At 42.7% G+C, this 11,580-nt stretch overlaps 1 protein-coding gene across 1 annotated transcript in view; it reads left to right on the top strand.

Moving 5' to 3' along the window:
* The first annotated feature begins 4,527 nt into the window (after positions 1-4,527).
* The window catches only part of LRRC38 (leucine rich repeat containing 38), a 49,772-nt gene continuing 42,719 nt past the window's right edge, over positions 4,528-11,580 (top strand). Inside the window, exon 1 of the mRNA XM_075605059.1 lies at positions 4,528-5,232. Within this exon, the coding sequence (XP_075461174.1) occupies positions 4,605-5,232 (628 nt within the window). The 5' untranslated portion in view covers positions 4,528-4,604. The remainder of the gene's footprint in view (positions 5,233-11,580) is intronic.

The following is an 11,580-nucleotide window of genomic DNA, read 5'->3' as shown; positions in this document are numbered from 1 at the left end:
TCTGCAGGAGGAGTCGAGAAGGATAGACTGAATCCTGGACCATGCAGTTTGGAGGGAAGAAATGCGTTCATCTACGGCTGGTACTCCAGAAGGGATGCTGGAGATGGGTAGACAGGGAGGGCGGAACCCATAATTTATTAAGAAGGACGACTCCCGGGTGGACTCGTTTTTGGCAGAATTGTCGGCATACTCTGCCCAAGGAAGGAGTTGAGCCCAATCATCCTGGGAATCGGATATGAAACATCTTAGGTACGTCTCCAGGGATTGGTTGATTCTCTCCGTTTGTCCATTGGACTGTGGATGATAGGCGGAAGAGAATGAAGAAGAGATGCCCAATCTTTTCATGAAAGTTCTCCAAAATTTGGATACGAATTGAGAACCTCTGTCAGAAACAATGGACGAAGGAATCCCATGAATCCGGAAAATCTGCTCCGTAAAGATATCAGCAAGGGCGGGGGAGGTGGGTAATCCCTTAAGAGGAATAAAATGGGACATCTTTAAGAACCTGTCCACAACCACCAAGATAGTGTTCATTCCTCTGGACCTGGGCAACTCCACGATGAAGTCCATCGAAATGTGGGACATGGGGCGGTCAGGAACTGGAAGAGGTAACAGAAAACCCTGAGGCTTTTGATGGAGAGTCTTGCTTTGAGCGCATGTGGGACAGGCGCGGGTAAACTCCAGAATATCTTGAGACATCCTTGGCCACCAGAAATTCCAACGAATGAGATTAGTAGTCTTCTTAAAACCAGGATGACCTGCAGATTTAGAGGAGTGACCCCAAGATAGGACCTCTGGAACAAATTTGGAAGGTACGAAGAGTTTGTTGTCGGGAACGACCAAGTCCTTGCGAATGCGTCTCTGGGAGTGCAAAATTTTGTCAAGATTCTTGAAAGAAGACGTGGCGAGGATCCTCTCATGTGGAAGGATGGTCTCCAAAGATTCCTCTGGTCTCTCTTCAGAAGAATGTATTCGGGAGAGTGCGTCTGCCTTTACGTTCTTGGTCCCGGGGATATAGGAAAGGTGAAAATCGAATCGAGAAAAAAAAAGAGCCCAACGAGCCTGTCGTGGACCAAGGCGTCGAGCGTTTTCTATGTAAAGAAGGTTCTTGTGGTCCGTGAGAATAGTAAACGGCTCTTTTGACCCCTCCAGCAGGTGTCTCCACTCTTGAAGAGCCATCTTCACGGCCAGAAGTTCCCTGTTACCCACGTCATAGTTCCTCTCGGCGGATGAGAATTTCTTGGAAAAATATGCACAGGGATATAACTTATCTTGAGGCGTGGGTCTCTGAGAAAGAACGGCTCCAGCGCCGCAATCAGAAGCATCGACCTCCAGGACGAAGGGAAGTTCAATGTTGGGATGACAGAGAATAGGTGCGGAAATAAAAGCTTCCTTGAGTGTCTCGAAGGCGGAGAGGGCCTCGGATGACCAAGCAGAGGGATCAGCTCCTTTTTTGGTGAGCGCAGTGAGAGGTGCCACAATGGTAGAAAAATTACGTATAAACTTACGATAGTAATTAGCGAACCCTAAAAAACGTTGTATGGCCTTGAGAGAATTGGGTCTTGGCCACTCAGTAACTGCTTGAAGTTTACCGGAATCCATCATAAAACCTTCATCGGAAATTATGTACCCCAGGAACGGAGTAGAGGTCTGATGAAAGGTGCATTTCTCCAGCTTGGCGTACAAATGGTGTTCACGGAGACGGGAAAGGACGTAGGAGGTGTGACGTATATGGTCCTGGAGATCTTTGGAAAAAATCAGGATATCATCCAAGTATACTATTACAAAAATATTGAGTACCTTATGAAAGACGTTGTTGATGAAATCCTGGAAGACATCGGGAGCATTACATAAGCCGAAAGGCAGTACAAGATACTCGTAGTGTCCGTTACGCGTGTTGAAGGCCGTCTTCCATTCATCCCCCTTCCTGATGCACACCAGGTTATAGGCACCACGTAGATCCAACTTGGAAAAAATCTTGGCCCCCTGTAATTTATCAAACAGTTCGGTAATAAGGGGAAGGGGTAACGATTTTTAATAGTTATGTGGTTCAAACCCCTGTAATCGATGCAAGGCCTCAACGACCCGTCCTTTTTCTTGACGAAGAAAAACCCAGCCCCTGCTGGGGAATTGGAGGGACGAATAAAGCCTTTCTTGAGATTCTCCTGGATATATTCATCCATAGCGTGAGATTCTGGTAACGACAAGGGGTAGGTCTTGGACTTGGGTAGGGAGTAACCTGGAACCAGATTGATCGGACAATCGTATGTCCTGTGTGGCGGCAAAAGATCTGACTGTACCTTATTGAAAACGTCCCGGAATTGGTGGTAAACAGAAGGTAGAATAACCTCAGGAACAGAGGTATTGGCCAGCAGTTGATAAGTCTCACCTGTCCTCGGCTTCCAGTAGATGGGAGCAGAGGAAGTCCAGTCAATGAGAGGATTGTTAAGCTGTAGCCAAGGAAGACAAAGGGTGATGGGTATCCCAGGAGCGTGAATGGCATCGAGAACTAAGACCTCCTTGTGTAGATGTGTGGACAGAAGCAAGGGGACCGTCTCTAAGGAGATGTATGCTGGGGTAAGGGGACGTCCATCGATACCGAGGAGTGCGATGGGAACTTTCTTCCTCACGAGCGGTATGCGGTTTAGCCTGGCGAATTCAAGGTCCACGAAGTTTCCTCCAGCTCCTGAGTCAATAAAAGCAGCGGTAGAAGTCTGGAACTTATCACCTGAAAGGGAGACTGGAAATGTAAGTTTTTTAGGGAGTTCACCTTTATGAAGGGGACGTGGAGACATTACACCCAGAGAGAGCCCCTCTGTACTCACTGGGTGTTCCCATTTCCCAGACGCAGTGGACACTCCCGAACCAGATGCTCCATGGATCCCCAGTAGAAACACAATCCCCTGCGTGGCGGAACTGCCGTATCGGTGTGCGGATCGTTGTACCCCAATTGCATTGGCTCTGGCAACTCCAGTGCAGGACAAAGAGGTGTGGTAGCATTTGGGAGAGCAGGAGTGCTGCTGGGAGTACTGGAGAACGGAACTTGAAAGTTATGGAAGCGAGTGCCCTGACGCTCTGAGCGGCATACCTGGATACGTTGAGCCACTCGGACGGCCAAATCAATGAGGACCTCCAATTGATCCGGCCTGGATTGGCGAGAGAGTTCATCCTTGATGGGATCTGCCAGGCCTTGCCAGAATACGGAAACGAGAGCCTCTTGTCCCCAGTTAGTCTCAGCTGCTAGAGTGCGGCATTCCACAGCATACTGTGTCACAATTCGCCGTCCCTGAGTGATCTGGAGAAAAGAAACAGATGCCATCTCCCGACGAGCGGGGGAATCGAATACTTGTTGGAACTCAGCTTTAAATGCCGGGTAATCTTGGGCAAGGTCAGAACGTTGCTTCCAAACCGGGGAAGACCAAGCCAGGGCGCTGCCAGTGAGGAGGTTATAAATGTAGGCTACCTTCTTGCGACCAGTATTGTAGAGATGGGGGGGGCCATTTCAAACTGCACCTCACACTGTTTAGGAAACCCCTACATTCTTGAGGTTCACCTGCATAAGGCTTGGGGGGTGGAATCTTTACATCGGAGCTGCTAACTGCGCTTGCGGAGTGGGGGCTTACAACTGGCGAAGTCGCGGTCGGTACTCGGGCTGAGAGTACTGCAACCTGGCGTGTGAGTGCCACAATTTGATGCCCTTCCCCTCAGTACCCGACTAGCACCCTCTCTATCCACCTTTAAGACCCATCTTAAGACACACTTGCTTAAAGAAGCATACGAATAGCACTGTGAACATTCTGAACACATGATACATAAAGCTTGGCCCCCTGCAGACGCACTTACCAGAACTCCCTCCTACTGTCTCTGTACGTTCTCCCTACCTACCAATTAGATTGTAAGCTCCTCGGGGCAGGGACTACTCTTCCTTAATGTTATGTTTATGTCTAAAGCACTTATTCCCATGATCTGTTATTTATATTAGCTGTTATTTATTCGATTACCACATGTATTACTACTGTGAAGCGTTATGTACATTAATGGCGCTATATAAATAAAGACATACAATACAATACAATTACAATTTCAGTCAAATGAAAGCTTTAAATCTGTACACAAGTACACAGTTGTACCATTAGTGATTATATGCATTTTTATAACAGTGCAATAATACATTTAATTTGTATTAAAAAAATCATCGGTTTAGTTTAGTACAGTAATATTACAGTGCCTGACTCTAAGAAAATCACAGCCTGTTATATAAGTATTTTGGACTTATGTGATAACAAAAGAAAAGGACACACCGTTTTTTGAAAACATAATTCATTTTCTTGTAAAGGGAAGAGCAAATGTAAAGAAAAAGTAGAACCTATCAGCATTTGAACACAGGCTGAGACTAAATTGCTATTCTTAACAATAGTGCAGATAGATTTTCTCTGCCTTGTGCAGAAAATTCCCACTGTTAGCTCCATTGCTTTCCCCTCCCCCAAGTCTGCTGCTATCTGATCTATGATGATATGTGATCTCTTGGATACTACCACATACACACACAGCTCAGCTCTGCACAATGTCTCTCCTTTAGTGCTCCTTGCTTTAAATCCTTTACAATGTTGCCATGCTTTCTTGCCTATATTTCACCATTGTTTTTCTTTTGTTGTCTCCTTTTATTACCTTTAGGGCTGCTTTGCCCTTCTGTCTGTATATGCATGGACTACCATACTATAGACTGCAGGGACCAAGGACTTCCAAGCCTTCCTAACTCATTTCCATTGGATATACGGAAACTTCTTGCCGCCAACAACCACATTCAGACTATCCCAGCAGATTTGTTTTTATTTTATGGAGATCTTGTATATTTGGACCTCAGGAACAACTCCCTGACCTCTCTAGAAGAGGGCACCTTCAGCAGTTCCACCAAACTGGTGTTTTTAGATTTAAGCTACAACAACTTGACACAGCTTGATGCTGGGGTTTTTAAATCGGCAGGAAAGCTGATAAAATTGAGCCTTGGGAATAATAACCTTTCTGACGTTCACGAGGCTGCCTTTGAAAGCTTGGAATCACTCCAAGTATTGGAATTGAATGACAATAATTTACAAAGTCTAAGTGTTCCTGCCCTGGAAGCGCTTCCATCTCTTCGAACTATCCGCTTAGAGGGCAACCCTTGGATATGTGACTGTTACTTTGCCAATCTCTTTTTTTGGATTGATGGAAATGCAAATAAACTACAAAAAGGTATGTTTACCATGCCAAACGTCAGGGAAAAGGATGTATTTGAGAATGCTGTATTTTAAAAGGTTTTTTTTTTTGCCCTTTACTTAAAAAGCACAGATGTATTTTTTAACCAATTAATTTAAACACAGTCACAATTTTATGTAGAAAATATATATATTTTGTATTTTAATATTTTAAGATGTTGAGGTAGCAAAAACATCTCTGGGTGTTCAGACCTATTTCAGATGCACAGTAGCACACTTGAATCTGTGTTGCTGAGAAAGAGCAGAGCCTGCAAAAATGCATCACACATCTCAATGGCATTGTACAAAGAAGATATGTTGTTTTTTTTTAACTAATACAAGTATGTAATGCTTCCTAGCGAGAGGAGGACATTGAAAAAGCATTACAATAAGGGGGTAATATAATGTTTTATGTTTGCCTACTAACATTTGATTTTAGGGGGTGTATGAATGCAATCATTTTCCTGTCCCTTTGTAAACATGCAGGCTAATACAGCTCAAGACTAATTGCCTAAATAAAACATTGAATTTTTTTAGAGAAGGTGTAGCGATTTGTTTAAAGCATTGTTACTGTAGCAGATCCAAGTTTGTAAAAAAATAATAATCTCTCTGCGCCTCAGAAGTGTGTGTGTGTGTGTGTGTGTGTGTGTGTGTGTGTGTGTGTGTGTGTGTGTGTGTGTGTGTGTGTGTGTGTGTGTGTGTGTGTGTGTGTGTGTGTGTGTGTGTGTGTGTGTGTGTGTGTGTGTATATATATATATATTGTAAGCACTTTGGGCTGGACATTCATTACATCTTTGACCCTTTATTACTCTTTTGCTAAGCTGCCTGTTTTTGTGATGCACCCATCAGTGATGCACATTATATCATGTTGCAAATGTTTAGCATCAGTGAAGTGTATTATTATACCTTTTATTATACTCGGGTATGCAACATACTTGAAAACGAGAGGTAACTCTCAATGTATTACTTCCTAGTAAAATATTTTATAAATAAATAAAATAAATAAACATAAAACATAAATTATGCATATTGCTGTACGTTATATTAGTGTCTGAAGCACTCCAAACCTTTGAAAAGTTATATCTTTTGACTTGACTCTAATGACCTTATAGTCCTTTTATGCTACTATAGATGAACTATTTAACACATTAAATGCTAGACAGTAATAGTGTGAGCAATCATTATGTACTTACATTATCTAATTGCTAGTTTCCCAACTGTAACAATGACATGCTGCATGCCAGTGACTCAATCTTATCTCCTAGAGAGGCGTATGTACTACGGTCATATTTGACTTTGTGTGTTACCATTTTAGTGTTAAAAAGTAGTACCCACCATCATAAACTGTGCGTCATATGTATTAAGGTCGTCGTGACTGTGCATATGGTGCATACTTCATTGTTTGAAATACATTTTGATGCATTATGAAATTTTCAATACCTGATTAATACAATGTAAATTAAAAAAGAATTGTGTATTTTTGATTTGCAACTAGTATTAGGAAATTTTAATTATTAGTATAATATTTTTTGTAATAGCCATACTGTGAAAATATAATTTTTTTACCTATTATTGTTATTATCATCGTTTATTTACACAAGTGCCAACATATTCTGCAGAGCAGTACAATGGTGGTACAGAGTGATATAAATTACATTAACAGAATGACATACAAATAAGGACAAACAGGCGCAATCAAGTACAGAGGGTAGTGTGGGTCCAAGCTTACACTCTAGAGAGAATGAGGGACAATATTGAAACAAAAGAAATCTTTCTCCAGGCTTCCTATCAAATCCCATATCACACACTCAATTCTCCTCCTAACTTTTAAAGCTTTACACTCTTCCGCTCCTCCTTACATCTCAGCCCAAATTTCTCGCTATACACCATCCCGACTCTTGCGTTCCGCTCAAAAATGTCTTCTCTCTACCCCTTTTGTGTCTAAAGCCCTCTCCCGCCTTAAACTTTTCTCACTGACTGCACTACACCTCTGGAATGCCCTTCCCCTCAATATCCGACTAGCACCCTCTCTATCCACCTTTAAGACCCATCTTAAAACCCAGCTCCTTAACGATGCATATGAGTAGCTCTGTGGCTAATACTATACACCTCATACATAAACCGTGACCCCTTGCAGATGCAATTACCAGAAAACCCTCCTACTGTCTCTGAACGTTCTTCCTATTTACCAATTAGACTGTAAGCTCTTCGGGGCAGGGACTCCTTTCCCTAAATGTCATTGATTATCATGTGTATTACTACTATGAAGTGCTACGTACATGAATGGCGCTATAAAAATAAAGATATACAGCTCAACCCTGTTATAGCGCGATCCGCTACAACGCGGATCCACTTATAACGCGGTCTCAGTTTGGCTCCCGATTTAAAAACATCAACAAAGGTTTTTTGTTTTTTTAATAACAGTCAATGCTTTGTTGACTTACCCGGCATCTCCAGCTCTCTCCTCGCTTCATCAGGCTGCGTCCACGCTTATGTACGCTTTCGAATGCAGAGGAGGGCCACATGCCCCGTCTCTGACCAACGACAGCCCAACAGTGAATACATTTGATATAATACACATGCAGGAATCGAATCCATGAGAGAGCTGCAGAGAGGAGAGAGCTGCAGATGCCAGGTAAGTCCTCACTGATCATGACGGCCATTTCACGATCCCGGTTATAACGCGATCCCAGTTATAATGCTGTCTCATTCTGTGGCCCCCGAGCACTGTGTTATAACGGGGTTCAGCTGTATATACATACATAAGGTGGCTGCTCATTGTGGGATGGAGCATGCATCAGGATGGAGTATGGTCCAGCTGCACAGCTGGTCCTTTTAAGGTTTAAGGGTATGGATTTTATGGGGTTTTAGATAGCGTGGAGTTTGGTTCAGCCACACAGCTGTTTCCAATAGGGTTTGGGGGAAGGGGGAGTGTAGGGGGTGGACGTTAGTGGTATGCCAGCTGCTTCTTTAAAAAGGTTAGTTATATCAGGGAGTTTTTTAATGTCTGAAAGCTGGGGGAGAATCTGATGATACCTAGTAAGGTATTCCAGAGGTAGTTAGAGTATACACAAAACATACAACAATACCGCTACAAGAATTCTAAACATACTTTCTACCCACTAGATTAAAAAATAAATAACAAATCAACACTAAATAGAATATACTGAAAAAATGTGAGGTGCTATACTGATGGCTAACAAAGGCATATAAAAGAAAGAATATGGGAACCACTCCCAAAGAATAGGGTCACATACAAGGCGACTGTACTGAAATTACTGTGGAGGATCACCAGACAGAACTCAAAAACATCTGCAGTGTGTATAGAAACGTACATTTATTACATATTTTACAAAAATATACATATTACAAAATGTATAAAAAGGTATCGCTAAAAGGATATATTGAGATGGTAATTTCTAGATCAAAAAACTTGGCTAACCTCAAACAGTGTGAATATGAGTCATATACAGATACAGGTAAGAAGGGATGGAAAAATCCCGAGCGTCTGGTCACACGGGTGCCTAAATGTCCACTGCTGGCACCTGATTCCCACTCACCTGCTGTCCTCCCTCCCTGCCGCTGTCCCCCGCTTCCACCACCATCCTTTACTCACGCCACTGTCCACAGCTCCAACCGGCGTCCTCTGCTCTCGCCGCTGTCCCCTGCTTCCACCAGTGTCCTCTGCTCCTGCCACTGCTGCCCGCTCCCACTGGCATCCACTGCTCCCATGCCTCACTCCCGCCAGCTTAGCAACACAGTGCTGGCTTTAAGCAATATACTGTAGGTTGCACTGTTGCCTGTCGCAAAGATGGCAGTTACAGCCAAGTCAGTGAGCACAATGCTGCAGAGCCAGCGTGGTCGAGGCACGGGAGAGGAGGACAGCTCGGGATAGCAGCAGGAGTGAGGCATGAGAGGGGGGAAGAAGCCCTCTGTGGTGGCTCACCACCAGTCTCATAATTTGTGGCTGGAAGTAGGGGAGGAGTTGTGTGTATGTGTTTGTCTGTCAGTATGTGTTTGTCTGTCAGTATGTGTTTGTCTGTCAGTGTCCCTGTTGTTTGTGTGATTTTCTTTGTCAGTGTGTATGAATGTGTCTGTCAGTGTGTATGTCTGTAGGTTTGTGTGTGTGTGTTCGCATGTCAGTCTGTCAAAGTTGTACAAACTTTGGCTCCTAAGTTTCTTTTATTATTGTCCACTCCTGCAGTTAAGTCTAATAGAAAAACGACCTAACTGTATATTCGTCACTCAATAAACAGCTGACAAAAATGTAGGTAAAGCCAAATATCTATAAACTCTAGTTATAGCAAGAATAGCATACAATATACAATACAGGATGTTAATAAATGGAGCACAATATAGTAATACTGCATCAGGTAGATGTGAGTACCAGAGTTCAGAAATACCAAACATATATACAAATTTCAGTTAACCTTGTACAAAGTACACCATGATGGGAAAGTCCCGCACAGCTAAAAGTAACGTTAGCGTTCCGTCGAGGATATTCCTTATAAGGGAAATCGGGCACAATGGTAGGTTGCCTTTCTTGAATTTCTTTCTAATGCATGTAAAGAGGGATCCTATTATTTAATTGAAATACGTATATTCGTTTATTTACATTTGGGAAAGTGTGTGTTAATTCAATTTCTAACTGGCAATAGTTGTTTGGAGGTAGGTGGCACCTCCTCCCAGAGCTCACCCCTCCCCACCTTTTTAACTTGGGAGGTTTTCTCATATTGCTGTATGGACAGGACCTACTATGGTTGTTTCCCCTCATACAGAGGTAAAGGGAAAGGTTCACAATGTAGTGTTAGGACCTGCAAATTTGGTTATACCTTGACGTTGGTATGCAGGCTTATGATGCTTTGGCCAAAGGGTTTAACTAAATAACCAAGAAAATATTATTATTGAAGTATTTAATTTTATTCTTATTACCATAAATGTTTTGTCAATTGGATGTAGCATTGGGCTCCCCTGTCTTTTGTTGTACACATTTGCCATGCTCAGTAGCACTCCTTTTGTAGCTTACGCCAGCAGAATATCATGAATTACTGGTTTATTACAGAAATGAAGAAACATCAATGCTGTGGCAATTTAATTCTGTGTCAACCGACTGTAGCAGGGTGGATAGCCTGTCTGATAGCTATGTGTGGAAAACATATTTGTAGCTTACTCCAGCAGAGCACTAAGCAAACAGAGAAAACAGAGTTAATTAGCAAGGCCACAGCTGCATCGTTAGCCCTTTAAAAAGGACAGTTTAGCTCACTATGAGCTGTCACTGATCAGGAAGGTAGCTGCCCTGCATCCCTGCTACTGAAGGTCTGGTCTAAACTGGAAATTGCTAACAGAAGGTCTGTTTTACCCCCTGAACTACTGTCACTAAATCTAGGGGATCAATGGTGTGAAATCTCCCTGGTCCTTTAGGGTTGTAGAGACTTGATACAAACAGTTGGGGTCTGTTCTGTCAAACAGTCCTCAGGAGCCATTTACTGAGACTTTATAGGACAAAGGGCGCAGCCGTCCTATGGACTGATTTTTTTTATTTCTTCCTTATGCCGATTTAAAGCTGGTTTTATTTGTGTGTATTTCATCTTAGGTAGACCGAATAAAAACCTTTGCTCAAACTACCCCTGTGTTGTTGCCATTCTCTGCAACAAATGGTGGTGGAGTGGGATACTGAGCGCCCTGCACAAAGGGGCCACACATACAAAAAAAATGGATAATTTTCTTCTGCAGCTTTTGCAGTAGCAAGCACAACAAGCAGAAAGGCAAATCCAGCAATCCGAGAGGCTGGGTAAGCAGCAAGCAGAAACAAATGGAGAGGATCCTCCAACTACTGTGTTTCATCTTGGTATCACCGAATAAAAACCCTTGCTCAGTATAACCCATGTGTCATTGCCCCTTCTCTGCAACATAGACTTTTTAGGGTTTATGCCAGGTTCAACTTGGTGGACAATTTTGATGCATGTTCTACTTTTTGGGGCACACAGATACAATTGTTTTTTGAACATTTATATCTGTGCTCCAAGCACATTCCATTTCTATGTGACAAAATATTTGGCTAAAGCTATATTTGATGCTTAAGGCGCACGTTGAGAGTAATGAGGTTACTATACAAGGTCATACATACAATTATATTTGATAGATTTCTGTGCCTCAATTTTACACCAAAGATGACATTTGCATTGCTTAGTACATACAGTAAGCCCCATAGAGTGTGAGCCAAAATCCTTATACCATAAAAATCCTTATTTTGCAACAAACAAATAACCACTCCCCATGCTCTTTGCTGATGCAAATGAGGCTATAGCAAATAAAACTACAACACCATAACCTTCTTGGGCAAGTT

The sequence above is a fragment of the Ascaphus truei genome, chromosome 6 (assembly GCF_040206685.1).
Source record: "Ascaphus truei isolate aAscTru1 chromosome 6, aAscTru1.hap1, whole genome shotgun sequence".
NCBI classification, from domain to species: Eukaryota; Metazoa; Chordata; class Amphibia; order Anura; family Ascaphidae; genus Ascaphus; species Ascaphus truei.
The sequence above is the reverse complement of the archived record's forward strand: the minus strand, read 5'-3'. Positions and strand labels throughout refer to the sequence as shown.